Below are 23,332 nucleotides of genomic sequence, written 5' to 3'. Positions count from 1 at the left end.
GTGGGTAACCTGATCCAATATTGGTGATAGTCTCACTTCAAGGAGGAGGCTTTTGAAAGTGACCTCTAGAGATTCCTTCTGTGACTTTGATTCATTTTCCTTCTTTAGGTCTGTATTGACACAAAGAGCTAGTAAAATGGAAGAATTAATTTAGATTGTTGAATTGCCAGGTAATCGTTTTGTTAAATGGGCACCAGTCACTTAATTCTGAGTTTAAAGACTCAGTGGAAGAGCTGTAGAACAAAATAAGTTGGAAGTCACCTATTGAGGTCACCTAGTCCAGTGCCTGTTTTGAAAGACGTTGCTGAGGCAGTAATTCCAAGGATGGAGAGGGATTTCACAACCTCTCTGCAAACTGCTTGACTACCCTCCCATTTTTCTGGTATATTTGAACAGAAGATATCTATTGTGCTCTATTTCACAAATACTGATTCATTTGATGGTGAGACCATAACAAAATTGAAGTGATTTGATCACATGGACTGTCTTAGTAAAACTCTGCTATTTGCCCTGTGTCAACCTCTGAAATGGAGAAATTGAAGTATCTCAATTCTTTCAGCCTCTCAGGATACATGATAAGCTCCAGCCCCTCTAACCGTCTTGGTGCCCCATTTCTGGATTAGGTCCAGTATGTCACAGAATCACAAAATGTGTCAGATTGGAAGGGACCAGTGAAGGTCATCTAGTCCAACCTCCCTGCTCAACCAGGGTCTGCTAGAGCATGTTACTCAGGATTGTGTCCAGATGACTTTTGAATATCTCCAGAGGAGACCCCACAACTTCTCTGGTTCATCATCTCTCTTGTAGCTCCTGTAAGCACCAAGTAGAAAGAAGGGAGGTTGATGGTATTTTTAAATTGAAGTGTTTCTTTGTTGATTCTTTTAAGGCTAATATAGTTTCTGTGAGTGCAAATGAACAGTATATATTTAGCTGATGATTAATGATAAGGAACTGAAATTGACATGAAACAAAATTCAAAGCAAGTAAAAATCACCTTTTATGACAGAAAATGGACGAATAATACTGAATGAAGTCAGTGTTTTTTCCTCGGAGTTTATGTCTAAGGTTAAATTTAAATCTAGCATTGGTTAACATTTTGTATAACTTTTTTGAAAGAGTTATATATTGAAGAAACTAGACTTTTAGAAAATGATAATCATTCCCATTTTAATCTGCTGTTACAGCTGCACAAATGAGCTTTCAAAGGCTCAGGAGCCTCATTGTCAGCCCTGATAAAAAGCAGCAAAATTTAAGCTAAATACAGTGTAGGCACATTGGTTGACATGTGGAAATGAGGGTTAAAAATGGTAAATCCTGAGGGATAATGTTGGTTTCCTGTATAAGCTTTGGAAAGTTTGTTTTTTAGATTGTCTTCTTCACATTACTCTCAAGAGAAAAAAAAAGGTGTGTGGGGGGGAAAAGCCAACCAGTACTTTCATATTGGTGATTTTTTTTTTTCTTTTTAAATGCCTTGGTCTTGGTATGAAAATGGTTTTAAAAGGCTCTGCATAAATTATTGCGTATCTCCCCTATCTAGAATAACTTTTTATTTGGACTAATTGAAAAATGAAAATGAAAGCATTGACATTACAACAGTGAAACATTTCAGCCTTGTTAATACTGTTCAATGATGTGGAAAACAATCATGAAGAGGGGAAAGCTTTTCTCTACAGAATTTCCATTAAAATACATTTCTCAGCAAGAACATTTAGTGCTGTACCTTAAATATCTGAACATGTCAATGGTAATTCCTATTAAGAAGGCTTGATTAACACAGGCAATTTCAGAACAACTTATTTTTCTTGTCTTATCTATCAGTTATTGAGTATGTCATGTCCAAAGTGCCATTTAATTTTTCTGTGGTTACAAATGTCAGTGTGAAGCCAGCATCCATTGCTCAGAGCTACTCAGTGGATACAAATGCAAATGCCTTAATTACATTAATTACATATGTTTACATACACATGTGATAAGAAACTGGAAAGTTCCTTGATTATTTCCTAACCCTTATTATTATTTCCTTCTGCACCCTGTTATTGTCATCACTGCCTGATTTTCTTTTTCTGTTGCTACCTTAAAATAAAATTTGCTGCTTTTTTTCCCCTTTTTTTTCCCCCCTTTTTTAAACATTCTCTCTCTTCCAGGTTAATGTGGAAGGTATCCACTGTGACAGGTGCAAGTCTGGTACATTTGGTCTCTCTGCCAGAAACCCACTTGGCTGCAGCAGTTGCTATTGCTTTGGCCTGACTACACGGTGCAGTGAAGCAAGGGGGCTGATCCGTATGTGGGTGAGTAGGGAACTGCTGAGCCATGTAATGCGATAATGTTGTTTCCTGCTGGCATCTTTTAGTCAGGCACTGAGAGGTAGCTAGAAAATGGCCAAACATTTAAGCAATCATTTTCCTCTTTATACTTTGAGAAGTGGTGAGAGTGGTATGTTCCATTAGACAATCAGGGTCAAGACATTAAAAGTAAATAAGTAGATAATAAAATGAGTGATAGGATAGCTGATGTCAAGCCAAAGTGAAGCTATTAAGCCCCAAGAAAGGGCAAGCTAGTCGCTGGCGAAATTATGCAGTACAATGCATTGCAACATAATCCCTGGTACATGATACATGGTTTACCCAGGTGTATTCAAGGGTCACAGATGCTTGTTGTCCAGCATAAATTTCCAATAGTTCAATTAATCTGTTTATTTTCATTGTTGGTTTTGCTGTTTTAATGTTGTTGGGTTTTGTTTCGTTGGGGTTTTTTTTTGTTTGTTTTTTGTTTGTTTTTTTTTTTTAATTTAAAAAAAAAAAGCTTATTGAAGCTGCATTTAAATTCAAGAATGGAATCAAAGCAAACAAAGAGCTCTCCACTTGTTTGTGGAAGAGGGCCTTGAGGCCTATGTGGCACTGACAAATAAGGCAGACTGGATGTCTCCATTTATCTGTACAACAAGCACAAAACACACGTTGAGACTGCTGCTGTCTTGTCACTGCTGTGCCAGCTCCTCAGTTACATTCTGGAGGAATGATTTCTAATGGAAAAAGATTAGTTCTGTCCCCAGGTATGGTCAGTCATATCTCTGCTCGAAAGCATGTTGGCCATAGAAGGAATGTCTGCCAAATGCAAATCAGCCAAAGCCTCAGACTTGTCAAGTACAAACATCAGTTGGATAAGGAAACTTTAGGCTGAAATCTAGATAATGTTTCTTGCTTAACGTAATATGAATACAACTTATTCTCCCCTTCATTGTTCAATCCAGTAGCACCTCTTTGCCTTCCCAGCGGATGAAGTGATTTATTATGATCTGACCCAGTTCTCATTATTTCTGTTTTGCCCCTCATACGCTGCTAGACTGGAGATGGAAGGCTGTAGAGGACTGGCAAGTTATAAAATTTAATCAAGTTCCATGACAGCAGCAATTCTGGATAATTGTGCTTTGACCTTTGTGGGAGCACAAACCATAAACAGTTTAAACCTCCTGATTATTTTGTTTCTCTTGATTAACTTCCTTTCATATTTGAGCTCATATCTAAAGGAAAGTATGATTATATGTCATCTAGTTTTGGTGTTCTGTGTTCTGCCAACTGATAGTGGCTATTTCAGATACTTTCAGGTGCTTCAAATGGCATTACAATTGTTTTAAACAAGCAAATCCTCTCTTATATGACAATAAGGCATGGCTAATCTGAAATTCAAATGTGTTGACCCCTTTCTTGATGTCTAAAGTATTAAACAGTAAAATACAGTTATTCTAGGAGCTCAGTAAATCTCACTTAAGGCTAGCAATGTTAGGAATGCTTCCATGTCTGATCAGTCCATAGATGCTGCAGTAAATGGAAATACCAGGATACTGGAAGTACAGTACAGGATTTAGCTGATTCCTCATTGTCTGGCTCCTATCTCATGACCAGCTTGTTGATGGGATGACTGTTAGAGATATGACTCTGCATTTGTTTTCTTTGTTTACTTCAATCTCTGGGAGAAGCAATTTTGACACCAGTCTTTTGCATCTGTTCACACACTCCCTGTGATACTTCCGTTGGCGCAGAATTACTAAGACTCTTATTACAGTTTTTGATCATAATAATGATTTCAATAAAATGCTATTGAGACTGTCAACAAGTCTAAGATAATTATAAACATCTAAGTGGTATCCTTGTATTTTTCATTAAATCTGAATTTAGAGTTACAGAAACCCTCATTGAGCCCTCACTCTTTGCATATTGCCTGGAAAATGTTTAGCCTTGAATATTGCATAGAACTGTCAAGGGATCAGGCACTGTGTTCCACAGCCCCAGTGATGTATGATGAGTGGTGGTGAGAACTATGCTTCTTTGTAAGGTACGTCCTCACAGACTGAACAGAAGAGGCCGGAGACTGAAACAGGACTTTGAAAATCACTCTGATAAAATTCATGGAATCACTTGTTGCTTGAACTATTTTAACCAGTGCTACTACATTTTTTGTTAACATGAGGACAAGGTGCAAAAGGCTCAAGAGGAAAGTCATTATTAGCACTGTTTACACCTGAAGGAGTAGCAAGACTGCTTTGTGACAAATTGCTCATGATGTGAAATGAAATTACATAGAAATAATTTTTTAAAGAAGTAGAATTTAAAGACTAACAATTCATGCAGGAAAATAGAGTTAATTTTCTTCTCAATTTTTTTGATTATGCATAGGTGACCTTGAAGCCAGAGCAAATGATTCTGCCACTGGTGGATGAAAAACTTCAGCGCAGCACTCTTTCAGGGATTGCATTCCAGCCTCCTGAAATAGTAGCAAATATAGAACAGGCGATGCAGGATCTTCGGTCAGAACCTGTTTACTGGAGACTTCCAGAGCAGTTTGAGGGACAAAAGGTAAAACTAAAATTCCACGGAATACTGACATCGATTTCTCTTTTTTAGTGTTATATTTCTATTTTACAGTGCCTTTTTTCCCTTCCAATGAGCATGTCATCACACAGTGAAAGGTACTTCAAAAGAAAATAAATGCTATTCCATTATTAAAAATTATTTGCTCGGTTATCATGGAAATTCATAAAGTACCATGAACAATATTTAACATAGATATTTACGGATATTAATATGTAATATTTTTCCACAGGATAGATTTTCTCATAAAAATGTTATTTGAAAAAATAAGCTGCATAAAATTTAATATACTTCTCTTGCAATTTTTTGTTTATCTCAATTTTAAACCAAAAATGTCTGACCTTTTTAAGTTACATAGGAGAAAATGATTGAAATAACCCTCCTTTTGGATATTGTTATGCACCTCTGTGATGATTTATTTTGCACTTTTTGTATTTCTTGGTTTGGCTTGGGAAGGTTTAGACGTTTCTTTCCTTAAACACAAATTTTGGGGAACACCAAAGCACATGTAAAGAAATAGATAACATATTGTTTTTAGTGTAGTACAATAACAAATTGTTGATGAGTGTTTTTGAACACAGCCCTTTTTCCCAGATATCTCCACGAGTTTGTATTGCTATTTTTTACCACGTATGCATTCATCAGGCTGCACATGGGTGCAGAGTGCATCTAGCTCCTTCCCAAGAATTTATTTCTATATAACTGAAAATTAAGATTTCTTTTTATGCATTCTTAGCTGACTGCTTATGGAGGGAAACTGAAATATGCCATCTACTTTGAAGCACGAGAAGAGACAGGTTTTACTACTTACTATCCACAAGTCATCATAAGAGGTGGGCCTCCTACTCATACAAGAATTATTGTCCGGCACATGGCTGCCCCTCTGATTGGGCAGCTAACAAGGCATGAGATAGAGATGACAGAGGTAAATCACATTTCCATCTGCTTTTTTTACTCCAAAGCTGAAGCACCCTGCTCTTTTGAATACTGTTAATAACCTGGTTTTGCATTTCTGTCTTTCAGCATGAATGGGAATATTACGGTGATGACCAAAGAGTCAGAAATACTGTGCCCTGGGAATATTATCATGATGACTCAGGTATCAACAGGACAATGTCTCAGACAGATTTTACCTGGAAGCCTTATGGAGATGACTCAAGACCAAGTAGAGCTGTATCCCGGGAAGACTTCATGAATGTGTTGTATGATGTTCATTATATTCTTATTAAGGCGACTCATGGCAATATCATGAGGCAGAGCAGGTAACTGTTTCATGCAGTGGTCTGAAATAGTGCAGTAGTCACAGATAACCTTGTAGACCTCCCAGCTATTCCCAACAGAATTTGTATTCATAACATCAGCTATAAGCCATTGCTGAGAAGAAGGAACAGAAGGAGTTAGTGTTCAGCATAGCAGAAGACACAGGAGAGGGAAGTTTAATTCAACAGAAAATTTAAATCACAACAGGCAAATGAAATCTCTATTTTCAGGTTCCTACAGCAGAAAACACATGTAGCACACACATTCTGAAACAAATTCAGGATATTTTTTGAATAAATGTCTATTTTATGAATATATGATGCTGTAATTAAATAAAAGTGTTAGTATACAAAGGATTTTTCTCCTGCGAGTGGGAAATAGAATATGTTTGGGTCAAATATACTCAACATCTTCTATTCAGTCTATTAGTTATTTATATGAGGAAATAAAAATATATTTGGAGTGGACATCAGACATCAAGATGACTGGAGCAGTACAAAAATCTGCTGCAATCTAAAGGTCAGTTATAAGTTTTACACTGAAAGTAGCAGTCAATTCAACAAACAAGGAACAACTGCTTAGTTGCCTATTCTTTGAAGAGGAGTCTGCTGTTTACAACAGATCACCAGGTGAACGTGATTCAGTAACGATATTTTTGTTAAGAAATCCTAATATTCTATCTCCATGCATAAACAAATATGGCCTGCAAAATGAAAAAAACCCCACAACCTCTTTTACTTCCCCCAACACTAATAAAGCCTAAGCATCAAGTTCCGGTTAATGGAATTCAAGAAAAAGTTATTAAAGTGTTCACAGGATATCAGTGAACATCATCACAGGTTTAAAAACATGACCTGTGAGAAAAGATGTAAAGAACCAGACATGTTTAGAAACTAGAAATTGCCTTAAGATGCTTAAAATGTCACAGAGAGAAAGAGAAGAATGTATTCTTTGTTGCCATGGTGGGAAAGTCAAAAACGAAAATGAACTTAAACTTCAGCAGAAAAGATTCACATTAGACATGAAAGAAAAACTCGTCGGGGTAAAGACGTTGTAGAACAGATTATATAGACTATTGCAAAAAGGTTTTAATAATGAATTCACAATATCCTTTGCAAGCAAAATTTATTAGCAAAGACATGGGAATGATCAGAGATAAACTCCAAAAGTCTCCAGAGGTCCTTTTTATGATTCTGTCATAAAAGCGATAGACTAAAATTACTTCCAGATTTTTAGATTACAGATACGTCTGTAAGAGCCTTGCTTTTGGACTTTAAGGGTGAATAGTAGGGGAAGATACACATGCAACTTTGCAGTATCTTGTGACAGAAAACGTAATTGTTGTTTCTGCTATTATCTCTATTTAAAGTATATATTTTACTGAAAAGTATTCATGCAGCTTGTGCTGGCTAGATGCTAAATATTAACACATGCCATAAATATTTTACATTGGTTTCATTTATTTTTGGCACAGTCCATGTAGGATATTGTATTACAAGCACAGGGGGGTTCCCATGAAAAGAGTTATGAAGGTAACTCCACTGCAACTTGAAAATTTGAGAAGTATATTCATGTTTTATGTCTCTCCCTTCCCTTACCTTTACGCTGTACGTATTCTAGTCCAGCTGTGGAAACAAAAATTGAATACTATCTCAGCTCAAGCATCAAGGAAATGTATGAAAGCAAAGCTCCTGGATTTGTTCTGGGATATGTGTGACTATTGTGACTGAATTAGACCTGAATTGTAATCAGGACTACAGAGTAAGGAGGCATATATCAGAACAGGGGAAGACTTCAGGGCAGGTTTGCAAAGTGTCAGTTAAAGAACTAGAATATATTTTTATAGCATGACACTTAAGAATGTGACATTTTATGACAGCAGGACTTAGAAAAGAGTTCATCTGGTCTTTCTGGTAACTCTCCTTCTGAAGGCATAACTTTGCATATAATACCGTATTTGATCTTGAAGGCGGTTATGTTACAATAGATTTTTATGGCCTAGTTACAAAGCATTTACCACATGGCATCTGAGACTTTAAGTAGAATATAGCAGGAACACATTATTATTTTTTTCAAGTTAGTAGTTTGAATGATTTCAGTGAAAGTTTTAGAAAAGACTAAAAATAAATCCCCCAGAATGTTTTTAAAGGTTAGTGGAATATTACCTTGCGTAACGATTGAAGGCTTTTATTAAAAATAAGCTGAGACTGTCTAAAGGACAATATGCTCAAATTTAAATATATGTTTGAATTAAGTTACTTATAACGTTTGTTTAAATAGAGTGTGTTGTGCTTTCCAAATAAGGAAGCTTGTAGTAAACTAACAAAGCTTCTCTTTCTACCTGACTGCATAGTAGGAAAGTATAAAGCAAAAGGAACTGTGGATGGGAGGAGGAAAATATATATATGAAGTGGTTTTATATTTTTTTTAGGTTTTTAATAGTGCTTTAATTTCAATTGGAAAGTTTAAAAACTGCAGGTAAGTGAGAAATACCAGGAAAAACATTTTAAAATAAGAAGTCAAAGTAGCAGCAGCAACAGGAAACATAAAAATAGCTTAGTTCTAGTGTTAGCACTGTATTAGCTATAGAGTTTAGCAGCAATGCTAATGTTACAGCTTCAAAGCTGCAGCATTGGTAGTGATTTAGAGGTTTCTGCTCAGAATCCAAACCCAAACATTTTTCTCCAGTATTGTTCATTTTGTTGCCCTCATTTTCACATTCACCACTCTAAATGGAAACATTGCTTTTATTAGATTTTGGGTTGCAGCTGGGCTGTGATAATCAATTCATTTGTATTGGAAGTATGCTTTCAATTTGACTGGGAATTATTTCAATATTTCTGACAGTGATCAGGTAACAGTTGTTTGACTGCTGCCTAATACACAGACAGTTTCCAAAAATCAGCCAAGCCAGACCTTCCTTAAGTAACATTTTCACACAAACAACAGGTAGGTTTGTGGTCCTAGAATGTATTGTTATGTAAATACAGCTTTTTGACAGTAAACAAAAATTTCTCAACCTTGCCTCAGCCTTGATAGGGGAGCAGATTTCATTTTTCCCCCCCATTAAATGTACAGAGATTTCAATGTAAGCTTACATCGACACATCAGATCTGAATGGTTTTGCCCTCTTTATTTTCAGTCTTCTGTTTTGACCTGGCTTTGTTTTCTTGGGTTTTTTTTTTTGTTCAGTTTCCCTGCTCCACTGAACCCCTTTCTTTAGGTAATAACAAGAGAGCACAGATACTAGATTGACTTGGGATTTTTATTTTGACACAAGGTATCAAGAAGTATGGGTCTAGTCATGTAAGCTCAATCACAAAACTCTCATCTAGTTCAGTAGTGGGCATTTGCTTTTCCTATATTCATCCTGACATTGGTGCCTATATGCCAATGAGCAGAAGACTGTCACTGAGTCACTCAGTAATCAAGATTTGGGAGTAGATGAACAGACTGTAAGCATAAGAAGGAGATGAGCAGTTCTGTGAGCTCCTCTCCATTAGCCCTGTGCTCAGACACTTAATGAATAGACTCTAGCTGCATTATTGACATTTATTCAGCTAGTTAGTCAGATGATCTTTGACATTTTATCTTATCTTGGCATTATATTTGAAGCTTTAAAATTTACACTGTTCTGCCCTTTTCATTTCTCAGAGGCAATAGGTGTTCCAGATCATAGCATTCATTTAAACAAGCTAACAAACCCCCAAAATAAAGAGGTAAGCTGAAAGTACAGCATTGGGGTGCATTAGGATTAAGTGTATTTCATTAGATGTTATATTAGTTACCTTTGTCTGTGATGTCCTATTTTTCAGGACAGCATTCATGCTGGAAAGACAAAGAGTGGTTGGGAGGCGAGGATATTATTATTTATACAATCGAACAAATGCTTAGAAAGTTAAAACATATCCCTTTCTGATACTAGAAGATGTTTCTGTAGTAGGATTTCGTGTTTGCTTTGAATTGTTTTTTATAGGTCTGAATAATCCTAAAGAAAAAAAAAAAGGATATCTGGCTACAGATCTTAAAATTCCTGCTAAAAAGGCAAATGTCCAATATCTTTGAAGTCTGTTTTACAGCTTGTTAGGTTGCTTTAGTTGCTGAGGATAGATTTTATTTTATTTTTTTAAATAGTTGCCTCATTACAAGCTCATTTAGTGAACAATTTTATTGCCGTACCCCTGAGAGTCATGAATTGGAACTGCATTTAGTATGTAACTTCAGTTTCTTAATGAGTCCCTCCAAATGAAGAATCAGATATGAACTTTTGTTAGTAGTTTGCCTGAAAAGAGATTAAAAAAAAGCAATAGAATCAAACTGGATAGCTAGTTAGTTATACTATTGCCTAAAAATGGAAATTGAGACCAGAGGTGGTGTTAACTTTGTAGTTTCCTTAGCAGATGCAAAAAGCAGTGTTGTCTCCTGTAGATCAAGAATCCTACAAACAGCCAAATAAGACTATTTTCTCCCATGCTAGCTATGAACTAGCTGTGTTTGAGTTAGTGCTTGACTAATCTCATTAGAGATATTTACTCCTCTTTTTCAGGATTTCTGAGATCACGCTGGAAGTTGCTGAAGGTGGCACTGTGTCTGGGATGACTCCTCAGGCTTACCTGATAGAGAAATGTGACTGCCCATTGGGTTATTCCGGTTTGTCTTGTGAGGTACAGTACTAACCTAACTCCCAGTAAAAGTCTTTGTACCTTGGCTGGTCCATTCATTGGTAACATGTGAAAAGTAATTAGAGTGTGAATTCATTTAACTGGCAACAACTCTCTCAACTTACTTACTTACTTACTTACTCTCTCAGGTATTTCTCTCACAAGGAATTTAGGCACTTTTTTTTTTTTTTTTTTGCTGTAGGCAAATATGCTACTGAAACCATGGTGATGACTCAAATAGTATAAAGGAAAGTGAGTTTTAGTAGGACAGCATCTCTGAGGCTGAATTGTGTGACTGGCAGATCAAGGCTGACAGATCAAGCCTTTTTGAACAGATAAGGTATAATACCATTGCAGTAGTAAATTTCTAACTCACTGAATGCTGGGAGAAAATGCTGTTCAACTCGGTGAGCTCGGTGTGCCTTATACATGCACCATATTTATTTTTTTACTTATGTAAATATTTTCATGTGGATGACAACATATTTCAAAAGTACCCAAGTTTTATAGAAAATCAGCTAACTAATACATTTTTGCAAAATGTATTTTATGATAGATACCAGAGAAAGTGTTTAAGATGTTCTGCATTGGCTGCAGAATAGAAGTTAATATTTTTGACTGTCTGTCTCTGGAGGATGAGACTTCCAGTCTTTCTGTGTGCAAAACACCATGTTTTCATTTTTAAGCAGCTCTAGCAATTCCAAATGTATTGGTTGCAATTGCTAGGTAGAGGTAGCAGGAGCAACACCTCGAGTATTCTGCAAATGCCTCGGACACCCTGACTAAATGGGGATCTTGTAAAGGTTCCCCCAAACTAGCAGCGGGAGAAAAATTGAAGTAAATAAATCAAGGGAATGATGCCTTGTTATCTGTAAGAACTCTCCTCCCTTCAGACATTATACACAATTGTGTTATGCAGCAAGAGTCAACAGGAACTGTGAGTTCATAGGAAATGTGTGGAAGGAAGCAAGTGAAGTATTTTTCTTTACACACTGTTTCAGTAAGAGCATACACCTGAATTTGTGTAAATGCATGAGAAATTAATTGGCTCCAATATTTATAACTACAGATTTTTTTTAATTACTGTAGCAAATTGAATTTTTGAAGAAAAATATATGATAATGTAATTAGAACTTTATTTTAATTCACACCCACCAGGGGCTGCAATAAATGTCTCAATTGCAACCTTCATACTTCATACTTAATTGTGTGATCTTCACATGCTCATAACTTAGTTTATTTTTAGTGTGCTCAGTGAAGGTTATGGTGTGTTCTGTGAAGGTTTATTTCATTTTAGAAGGAAAAAAAAGCGTCTGATACCCTGGCATTTTTTAAGCAAATGCTAACAGGGTATATGCTCTATCTGTATAATTGCATTTTGAAGACTATGTGCATAGCATTTTTTATTAGAAGTGACATTTATATCTACCCTCCTCTATTTTTTTTCTTTAATCTGTTTGTATGCTGAAAAAGCAGTGGTAAGAGTTTTCCTTATGGCTAGTTCTGAAAAACTTCCAAACTAGTAATTAAAAATGTAGTCTATCTTTTGTCTGTGTCTCATTTCATCCGAGAAATGCTTTGATCAAAATAGGTGAGAAGAGTGTTAATGACATCAGAAAAAAAAAACCCAGATATTAGTTTTGTTTGAGGATGTACCATATATTTATACCTTGATTTTAAAGTCACTCAGAACTTGTAACGGTGTGTTTTGTACCATGTTTGGACAAGGACTCTTGTGGGGATAGAGAGGGAGAAAAAAACCCTGGAAATTGTAGTAAGAAACAGAATTACTTTCATTTGGGATTATTTATCTAAATTAGAATTCTTCACAAACCATGAAAAAGCAGATAGACTGTTTCTATGCTTCAGGGAACTTAATGTAGTCTAAGTCAAAATAAAAGGGGAAAAGCAGAAGTGAGTTAGATTTCTTTCTTTGTGATTCTAAAGAAAATAATTGTGTTTATGCTTTTTCCATAACTTAGGCACCTGGAGGGTTTGGCAATAATTATAAAACTGTCAGAGTGGGGGTGTGTGAATAAATCTAGCATGTCAGCTAGTGCTTCTCTAAAGGTTCCTGCTTTTTGTCACGAAAAGTTACTTACTCCAGATTCTCCTTTGTTTTATTTTGCATCCATTTTATTGCTGTGTGAAAAGTGTACTATTCCCATTCTCTCCAAAAAGCAGAAATTGTGGTCAACAGTAGGAAATTACCTCATCAGACAGCCTTCACAGTCTCCTGGCACCAATAGGTGGTGGAATTTATACACGGGACAAGTGACTTCTCTGTAGGCTCTTACTCCTAATAGTCTCAGCTGTCAAAATGTTCCTGTTTGTGTTTTTTTGCAGCCATAGCTGTATGCTTTCTGAGAGCTATATGGCGACTTTCACAGAATTGAGTAATAAGCCTGAAATAAAGATCAAGTGTTTGATTTTGCATGTGTCAGCTTTGCTAGTAATTTGCTAGTAATTTTGTTCTCAGAATTTTATTGCCCAGCTGTGGTAGAGGAGAGAGTGATTGATAAACTTGGTTTGGGGCTGATAGTCTCAAGACATGGAAAACCTTTAACATTTTGAATTCTGTACTTTTATGGTCTTTAAATTATATAGCTATAAATAATGCAGCCATATTCTTGTTTGTTATCATTTGGCTTTTGCTTGTTATCCATCAGATAGTCTGTAGGCAGATACTAGCTTGTCAAACCTGAAAAACTTAGCAAGGATGAAGGAAACAGAATCATCATGCTTACTCTCCACAATCCATGCAAAAAAAATTATTTTGAAAACAAACCTTTTTCTGAAGAAATGAAGGTAGTGCACAGTGAGAACAGAAAGGTGTTGTGCATCTGAATAAAAGATCTCTCAAGCTGTAGGGTAAAAGCCTGGTGCCAGTGGAGTGCTCCTGGGATTTTTCAGCCCTGTGTCCAATTAGAGTTGGCTCTTGTTATCTGTAAAGTACTGTATATTGTTTGTAACACAGCTGGAAACCTGTCAGGTTCTTTTCACAGCTTGTAAAACCTGGTGATTGGAAAGATGAGCTTGCAATGCTCCCCTACCCAGTCCACTCTGTAATGATCTGTTTTCTTCTGCATCTTTTTTTATTGCAGTCATGCTCTCCAGGATTTTACAGGCTTCCATCTCCACCTGTGGGAAGGACATCTGCTCAGTCCTTGGGCACCTGTGTTGTATGTCAGTGTCATGGACACAGTACTATGTGTGACTCTGAAACGTCAATTTGTCAGGTATTATGCTTCTGAACTTAAGCACCAGGTTAATTGTAATGTAAAATTCATAACTTGTATAACTGGTCTAAAAAGACAGAGGATGATATTTTAATCTAATTTTTTTTAAATAGCTTAAGTGTCAAAGTTAAGGGAGATTTATAAAAGAAAACTTTTAAAGTTTTCCACTCTGATTTTCTAAATTTCAGACTAAGCAGTGCCTTTTCCCCCTGAATTACTATTTGTGTAAAAAAAAAAACTATACACCTGCAAACTGAAGAAGCAATGTACCATGTGATGTACAGTAAGCACAATGCTGCACTTTTAAGCAGTAATACATGTGACCTGATACAGTAAGATTGAATTTTAATTATTTCTCGTTCTTCAATGGCTGGAACAAAGGAATGAAGAAAGGATGAATGGGATAAGAAATTCTGTAGGATACATCTGGCTAGCTGCAGACCTCTATTCTTTCTTCTTTTAAGCCCACATATTACTCAGCAGGCATTTGATAGATGCTTAAAGCAAACATTCCCACTGAGAATCATATCAGGAAGAGACAAATTATGTATTGAAGTAAGTTTGAATCCCTGAGGCTGGGAACAAAATTTTGTCTGCTTTCTTGTAATTATCAAATACAGCTTTCATTCTGTCTCCTTCCTCTGCAGAATTGTCAGCACAATACTGCTGGTCACCACTGTGAGAGATGTGCACCAGGATTTTATGGCATTGTCCAAGGCTCTCCGCATGACTGCCAGCCTTGTGCTTGTCCCCTATCCATTTCTAGTAACAAGTGAGTAACCAAACTTAAGATGCGGAATTACCTTTCCAGCAAACCAAAGCTTTGTTCTGGGCTCACTCTGTCCTTTTTTTCAGATGGCTACAGGAAAATTGCATCATGGAAGCTATATTAAAAATTTCTTATCTACTTTTGCTAATTGATCTCCTTTTAAAGTGGGAAATTGCTCTCTTGCTAATTTGTGATGAATAAATTAATAAGTGCTAGAAAATGCAATACTCAAGATAATGAATGTGTGTTATAAAGGTATTCTCATAAATGAAGCTAGAGCAGAATTCAAGTACAATATAGCCACAAGGGAGCTGCAAAAAGTCTTATGCTCATGTTTTATGTTGGTATAAATGTGTTACAGTGCCTTTCTTACTTCACTATGGAATTTATTGATTCCTTATTTAATGTTACATGAGTTTTAGGCAATTTGTGAAAGATAGAATAATTTAAAAACAATATAGTTATTGCAGCATAAATTTTATTGGTTGCGTTATGCTAATGAGCCTTTCTGTGGTTCTTCTGCATGTGTTCCCAACAGATGATATTTTAGCACTTGAGATTTGTTTGTTGTTTTGTTGAGAAGCTCTTAATGATATTTGGCATCCTACTATAATACTGCTCTGAAAAGGTTTGTGTTTCATGATTGTTCTTTTGAAAAGCTGGAAGTGTTCCGTAAAAGCATTTTTCTGTGCTTTGTCTGGCCTTTAGGATGCTTTAGTGAGTATTTCAGTAGTATAGCTGAGATTTTGGGGGTTTTTTTTCTTCTTACTTCTTCATTTTATCATTTTGGATTGGTCTCAGGTTTATTTTGAAGGAGGGAAATCCTTTCTCAAACATTACTAGCTAAAGATATCATGACCATTTCACAGAAAGAGTTTTTAAGAATACTTTAAATCTCAGGTATTTAAAGAAATAACTTTTATCTCTGAAAGTTATAATGCAGTCTTAAATGCAAGTTTTCCTGAGTTGTACCCATTTCATGAGTGTTTGATGTTACAACTTGATTATGTGTTCTACCTCATCATCATGGCTAGGCTTCGTGAACGAAGATTTGGGAAGGCTCTATCCACATTTGCTACAGGCACACTGGTGGCTTATGAGGCCAGTACGTGACAGACATATCCAGTTGCAAAAGGCACAGCAGAAAGACACCTTAGATGGTGTATTCTGCAATACACGGTCCTTTCTGCGTTGCCTTTTCTCCTCAAGGGTGATCCTGCGTGTGTTCTCAAAGGAGACAGCTGCGTTATAGATGGTGTGTCTCCTGGCCTCCCGATTTGAGGCCTGTTAGTATGAAAAAGGACATTCAAGTTGCAAAGATCAACCAAGCTTTTCAGCTTTGTAAATCAGCAAATACACTGGAAAAAACTTTTTCTGTTACTAACTGGCAGTATGAAGTGCTGAAAATATCCCATCCTATTTTTTTTCTGGGGTTTAGGAATCTTTTGTTGCCCAGAAATACATGTGTCAGTTCAGAAAATGAGGAGGGCTCTTCACATGAGTGGTTATGGCACCTTGCTACAAGAATTTAGACATATTCTCCACACTGTGCTCCAGAGATCATTTCAGTATCTTATCTAAAAGCTAACATAAAACACATGAAGTGGATGTCACTGAAGTGCTCTACAGGTGAAAACTGTGTGGACCCTGGGTAGTGCATGTGTCACAGAATCATAGGATGGTTTGGGTTGGAAGGGATCTTAAAGATCCAGCTCCAACCCCCCTGCCATAGGCAGGGCCCCCTTCCGCTAGACCAAGTTGCTCAAAGCCCCATCCATCCTGGCCTTGAACACTTCAAGAGATTGGGGCATCCACCATTTCTCTGGGCAGCCAGTTCATTCACCACCCTCTGAGTAAAGAATGTCCTCCTAACACCTAATCTACATCTCCTCCCTTTTAGTTTAAAACCATTCCCCATTGTCTCAACGCTATCTGCCCATGTACAATGTTGCTTTCCACCTTTTTTAATAAGCTCCCTTAAAGTGTCCTGTGGGCACACCTAAGTTGTTGAGCTGCCTGAGGAAGAGCAAGCAAAGTGCCCATACCTCATGCAGCCATATAGCCTGCATGGCCGTGGATGTTGTCACATCTTTTGTGTCATGCTCATGTAGAAGTAAACTCTTTTGTTTCATAACCTTCATAGGAGATAAGAGAATAGTACATAGTTTGAATTTAGAAAATACACTTAATCATGAGATGGTCATCGAATTTCTTAGGAGTCAGATCTGAAGCATGTCCAGAAACAGAACTGTTTGTGATTTATAGAACTTAACTAAGAAGTCTCTAGATGTCACGGAAGAGATTTCTGTTAGCTGCAGCCAACAACTTTGGTAGCTGTATAGTAAATGCAGGGACAGACAACTGTACATCTCGCCCAAGTGAAAACTGAAGGAAAACACCATTGGAGAGAGGGCAGGGAAGGAGATGTTTCAAATGTGTGTATAAGCCTGTCTGTGCATCTCCACTTTCCAGTGCTGATAGACGATGCCTGAACAGTTGGATTAGACTACATGCCTAACTTGTAGATGGATAGAGTGGGATAGATCCATTCCATAAAACTACAGTATTAGGCGGAAACACCTAATTAGTATCACACCTTGGATTTGCATCTTTTGCAGGTCAGTTCAAGCTCTTCAAGATACTATTAAGGAAAAAACTCTACCAGCAGCTATTCTGTGGTAGTCAATTAATCGTAATCTACGTGAAATACAGATAGCTAATGAGCTATCTCATTAGCTTACTATGTCATGACTGACATGATAGTATTTAAGAAAGGTATAGTGCAATTATTTTTATTTATGAAATTGTATAAAACTCCACTACAGTTTTAAATACTGTGTTTATACTGCTGTACAATCAGCAGTCAGCTTCAAACATGATGAACTAGGGAAAAAAAAAAAAAAGAACAGAAAGAGTGAATTTTTCCTAGCATGGATCTATTTTTATAGAGTTGAAAATGTGTTGGATAATGAGACTGTGAGTAATAGATCGATTTGTTTACATTTTTTTCAAAGGCATATTTTATGTACTTATTCGAGCACTATTGATTTAATGCATTATAATCAAGTCAGAGTAGGATGCTGACTGTACTGTACCAAGAAGGAGCTCTGGGCTCACCACTAGCCACCTCTGTGCTTTTCTGGTTCTTCTACAAAGAGCTGGAAGAGTTTTACAGTTTTGCACCATCTTAATATTTAGTTCTCTTTCTCTTCCCCTACCTACCCTTTTTATTGTTTTAACTGCCTTTGCATACACTTAATACATATATTCCAACAAAATGCTACTTTGCACAATCCCCATAGGTACAGACTAGTAAAGTGACTTAGTAAAGATAATCTAGTGTCTTCTATGATTAGAATAAGACCCCTCCCTTATCATGAAGGAGATATCTTTTTAGGCTTTTTTAATCTGTAGAATATTTTTTTCTCTTCAATATCTCCTTCAGAAGATTATCTGATACTGCCTTTTTGGAAGATTCACACAGCTATGATTTTTGTTCCTTTTTCCCCTCTTTTTTTCTTAACTTTGAGTAAATACTTCCTAGTTTATCTCCTTTCATTTGAACTAAAAATAACTCCAACTAGAAAGGCTGGATGTTCATTAGCTCAGTTTCTTAATCTTTGATTTCACATTTTTCCCAGTACTTCCTCTTCTTGATCACAGTGAGCAACAGCACCATTCTATTACACAAGCCTACAGCATAGGATGTTGCTGACTCCATCCCCTCTGATACAGCCCTTAGAGCATTTGTCCAAATTGTCCAAGGCATTCGTAAAATTCTTAATAGAAAAGGGGGATCTCCTACAGCTTTTTAGAAGCAGATAAGAAAATGCTGCCATTTATATTGAGTGGAGCTTACCAGGGGCCCTTCTGCACAGCTGACTGAAGTGAAATGATGCAATAGAGTGGAAAAAATTCTTTATTTGCTTTTGTTTTAGTTTTAGCCCTACTTGTGTTGCTGAAGGACCTGGTGATTACCGGTGTACTGCATGCCCACCTGGATATGAAGGCCAATACTGTCAAAGGTAGGATGAATGGGAAAAGAGGAAAGAGGGACAAAGAAATGCAGAATAGGCATGAAGGAAGCAAATGATTTTTGATACTACAAACAGGTATTTACTAATGTTTAGATACACACTTGGGATAAGTTATTTCCACTTTACATGTTTTTAAAACTCAGCCAAAATAGGCAAGTTTTATGTACACTTACTGTAAATTGATAGTCAGTGCTATTGGCATGACCAATACTGTCCTAATCTTACTTTTTGATTTGTAAGGGGTTTTTTCCTATGGGCCTCTGAAGTTAAATCAAAAAATACAAAATTTATCTAAAATTAGATGCCATGCTAAGAGTGTATCTTGATGTCACTCATGCCTTTTGTTCTAGTGACTGTTGTGTCCTCATGGGCACTGACTGTGAAAGGAAGTTACATATTAACATATTAATGCCAAATTGCAAATTAATAACCTAAAGAGCAGCTGTTTGTTGTCCTATCCATAGCAACACTGAGATGATCAAAATTAGCAAAATTGTCTACTAGGAGATTTCACTTCTAATGCCAAATACAAGTGGCTAGGTCTATAGGCCAAATATTGATAATGGAGAAAGTGGGGGGTTTTTTGTCGTATAATAGAAGTTTAACTGAAAACTGTTAAGGATATGGAATCACTTTTGCATATCCGCTCCACCCAGACTGTTCCATGTCCTGGTTAGAAGTTATTATCAGTTTGTTGGACAGTTTGCAATATTTATCCCTAGTCACGAAGCACCAAAGATCTTTTTTCAGTGGTTCATGAATATCCATCTAAATTTTGTTTACAATATTGCCAAGTATTCATAGTGGTGCACTGCATCTCAGCTGGCCAAATCTTGTTTTGTATTTGCAATGTCTAGATGTTCTTCTGGCTACACAGGAAACCCAGAGATTCCAGGAGGCTCCTGCCAGGCATGTGAGTGTGATCCATATGGTTCTCTGCCTGTCCCCTGTGACGCTGTCACTGGGCACTGCACTTGCAAGCCTGGATTCACGGGGTGGAAGTGTGCTGGCTGTGAACATCGGCACGTGCGTGATGGCATGAGATGCATTTGTACGTATACTAATGTAATTTTGGATAACATCTGATTGTGTTTGTCATGTTTCAGAAATCCAAACCTACTTGTTTAACAATGACTTTTGTGGGTGTCTTTGAAAATAACTGCCAGGTTTCTTACTACTTTGGCATCTGGTCTTTTTTTTACAAGCCTCGAGATGTTAGGAAAACTCCCAATACTTTTTAATATGCTCATTGTTAATTGACAACAAAATTTTGAAGGATTTCTTTTTGAGTTTGTTAAGTTTTGCTAAGGGTTGTCACCACTGTTGCTCTTAGTGAATTTTTTTGTGTTGTCCTAAATGTTTAACCAGCAATTGCAATACTCTATGCCATGAGTCACACAGAGAGTTTTTATCAAAGTTTACTTTATCATGTTGGTTCAACAACCACCCATTGAAATTTAAAAGATGTAAGGAATGACAGTGCAATATGTCCAGGAGCAAAGAAGTTCCTTTGTTTAAAACAGAAAACTAGTAGCCTAACACACCAGTTTATATTTACAGTATTGGTATCTTTGTCCTACGCTCAATTTTGATACAAAACGTTATTGTTTGGATTTGTTTTTCTTGCAATTGGAGAGTGTTTTGTTTGAGTCTACAATCTCATATCCCATGATGTTGTACGTTTATATCTTATAAAAAAACCAGGTAGCAAAATGTTTCTAAAACACTCTGACTGAAATAAGGCATTTTCCTCTCCTCCATTCTCCCCAGCTTTTGAAGGACTAACTTTGTGATTGTTTTTCCCCTTCGGTGCCATGATTGTTCATTTTAAAGTAGAATACAGGTATAGTTTCAATAACTCCACAGTATATAATATTTATTAATCTGTGCATATTTGAATATATTGGCAAGATACAATGAAGTGGTTTAAATGTTTTCTCTTTAATTCGAGCTTTTTCATGGAAGGGGAGGTGTATATGTGAGGGACATGTAACATCAAGGCAAATATATGCCATCTATTTTTTTTTTCTTTTTGCTTCTTCAAAGAATTTGTTCCATTTGTACCTCAATACCCAGAAGTGTACAGTTCTCTAATATTAAAATCAAGTAGTAAAGCAAAAACAAATTGCAAATATTTCAAAAGCAAATTGGAAAAATAAACAATGAAGTGCTAAAAATGTGTGAAGGCATCATATCAGTGAAGAATGAAATGCATGGCTTCTTTGAGTGGTTGAAGAGGAAGACATTAGGCATGTAGGGCCAAGGACTACACAGTGCAGAACATTTTTTCACTCAGTTTAATGGTTGTGATCAGCTCTCAGGCAGTCATCAGGACTTAGCAACTAAGCTTTTAAGTGTGACTGTTAAGTTCAGTGTTTTTGCATTAGTCCCGAATCCCAGACAGAGATTATAGATTACGGGGAATATAGACATAAATGCTTCTATTTCTGTATTATTAACAGTATGGCATTGATTCATCAGTTCAAAGCTTAGTGTACTTAAGGGAAATAAAATTTAACGTCCTGCAGTGTGATGTAGTTTAGGACTTAATTCTGAACTTAAGCTCTATTTTAAACTACACAAAAATGACTGCAAGTAGAGTAAGTAGTCACTTTGCCAAAATAACTGCAGTTTGGGTTCCATTTTGTGGCCTACATGCCAAGGAGAATTCAAGGAGAATTGTAGCTGTGAGTTAAGTCCGTAAGTATTACAGCTAGAAAATTTTAAAATAAAGACTGTGTTTTCCAGAGTGGCATCTAAATGAAAATTACTTCGTTTTTCAATATCCTGAATAGCTCTTTCATTATTTCCAGTATTAGCCAATGTTTCCAATCTCAGGCATGACTTAGTATGGTTTTGGTCTTTTACCTTATCAGTATTATGAAAAGTCTTTTGGATATCCAGGATGACAGTGTTTCATTGTATGAAACAGCCTAAATGCATGTTATCATTTCTAATGGTTTTCCAATTTGTTAATCAGACTATTTCACTGTGTGGATAATAAGGTTAAAAATCCATGCTGTGAATGGGAAAAGCTGTTTGCAGGTAAATCAAATTTTCCACCTTTTTACTTTTAAATATGTGATTCTCTGAAATCTCTGATTTAGCTGCAACATGTTCATGTGCAGGTGTTGAAATGTATCTATGCTATCTGTAGTGACATTTTTGCTTTAACTAGGTAGTCAGTTTTCACCATAAAAGCAGTCCATCGCATCTGCATATGGACATTTCCTTTGACTGGTAGAAATGTGGATCAAATGAGAAGATTTCTTTTCTTTAGTCATAAAGATAGGAACCACCTATAGGAACATGTGGGAGGTGCTTTAAATCTCCCCTGTCACAGGAACTAAGCTGCTACTACTGATACCATTTCAGTAATATCCCTGTCATAAATTGCAGAAACTGCAATTAAATATTTCATTAGACACTTCATGCCTATTTGCTCTTGTCATATGATTTTCCCTTTGTTTAAAGGTTCCTTGACTCCCATATTACTCCAAATGTACCTTTGCTAATGCAGTGCAATACCCTTGACATAGCAGAAAATAAGGCTGATCAATAACCTTTGTTAGCACTACCTAGTATGTCACAGGCTTCAAAGTGCAGCTATTGGTAGGGATTCATTACTGCAGCCCTTAATGTGCTTTAGTAGTCACTGTGCTGTGAAAGAACCATTAGAAACACCTTTTGGGGAACATCGAAGCTTTCCTTCCTTACTCTCAGAACACTGAGCTGTTCCAATCTGAATTTAATGCAGCTGAGAATTTGGTCCTGTATACAATATATTTTTACTTTCATATATCAGCCAATTGCAAAATACTAAGTAAATTCCCTTATGACTACAGTTGTAATGAAACCTTAATAGAAATAGTACTCTTAATGTACAGAAAATTAATGCCAAGAGCAGAATCCCATTTGCCTTCAATATTTAAAATGAGCCGTATGCATGTATCTACTTTTGCTCTTTTGTGGTCCCATTTCAGCTACTGCAATAGCATTGTACCTGTTAGAAATTTGAGGAACCCCTAGTTAGGTGGAAAAGTAGTCTAACTTAAAGAATATAGATGTAAACACAGGAACCCACATTTGAAAAGGTGTAGTTGTAAATAATATAAGACATGATGTGATTAAGCTGCCCAATGTTAGTATATTATAGTTCATATTTAGGAAAGTGAAATTTGATTTTGAATATTTAACAAAGAGTAACTGTAACAAATTTTTTGGCAAATTCTATAAAAGGTCACCATACCATATAACCTGAAAACCAAATAATGCATATTTAAATCAAATTAGAGAGATATTTTAGCCAAAATATTGTAATGCATTGTTTTTTAAGTATAACATTTATCTTTTAACGTAGCCCTTATCACAAATATTCTAAAGACTTTTAAGTGAAGATTTGCAGTGAAAAGATGGGGGAAAAAAAGCAAGAAAGCATGCATGTTCACTAAAGTGATCTATTTCTGATATAGCTGAAAATCTGTTTTACCAGGTTCTT

At 36.3% G+C, this 23,332-nt stretch overlaps 1 protein-coding gene across 7 annotated transcripts in view; it reads left to right on the top strand.

The window, feature by feature from the left end:
* LAMA2 (laminin subunit alpha 2) overlaps positions 1–23,332 on the top strand; it is a 358,263-nt gene that overhangs the window by 241,729 nt on the left and 93,202 nt on the right. For 6 of the 7 annotated variants that reach the window (XM_064649531.1, XM_064649530.1, XM_064649526.1 and 3 more), the window contains 9 exons: positions 2,145–2,288; positions 4,674–4,853; positions 5,605–5,793; positions 5,892–6,130; positions 10,675–10,792; positions 13,894–14,028; positions 14,676–14,800; positions 18,736–18,822; positions 19,692–19,885. In XM_064649531.1, the coding sequence (XP_064505601.1) occupies positions 2,145–2,288; positions 4,674–4,853; positions 5,605–5,793; positions 5,892–6,130; positions 10,675–10,792; positions 13,894–14,028; positions 14,676–14,800; positions 18,736–18,822; positions 19,692–19,885 (1,411 nt within the window). The remainder of the gene's footprint in view (positions 1–2,144; positions 2,289–4,673; positions 4,854–5,604; positions 5,794–5,891; positions 6,131–10,674; positions 10,793–13,893; positions 14,029–14,675; positions 14,801–18,735; positions 18,823–19,691; positions 19,886–23,332) is intronic. The other variant, XM_064649525.1, reaches the window with a different exon arrangement.

The sequence above is a fragment of the Pseudopipra pipra genome, chromosome 3 (assembly GCF_036250125.1).
Source record: "Pseudopipra pipra isolate bDixPip1 chromosome 3, bDixPip1.hap1, whole genome shotgun sequence".
NCBI lineage: Eukaryota > Metazoa > Chordata > Aves > Passeriformes > Pipridae > Pseudopipra > Pseudopipra pipra.
This window is presented reverse-complemented; position numbering and strand designations above follow the sequence as displayed.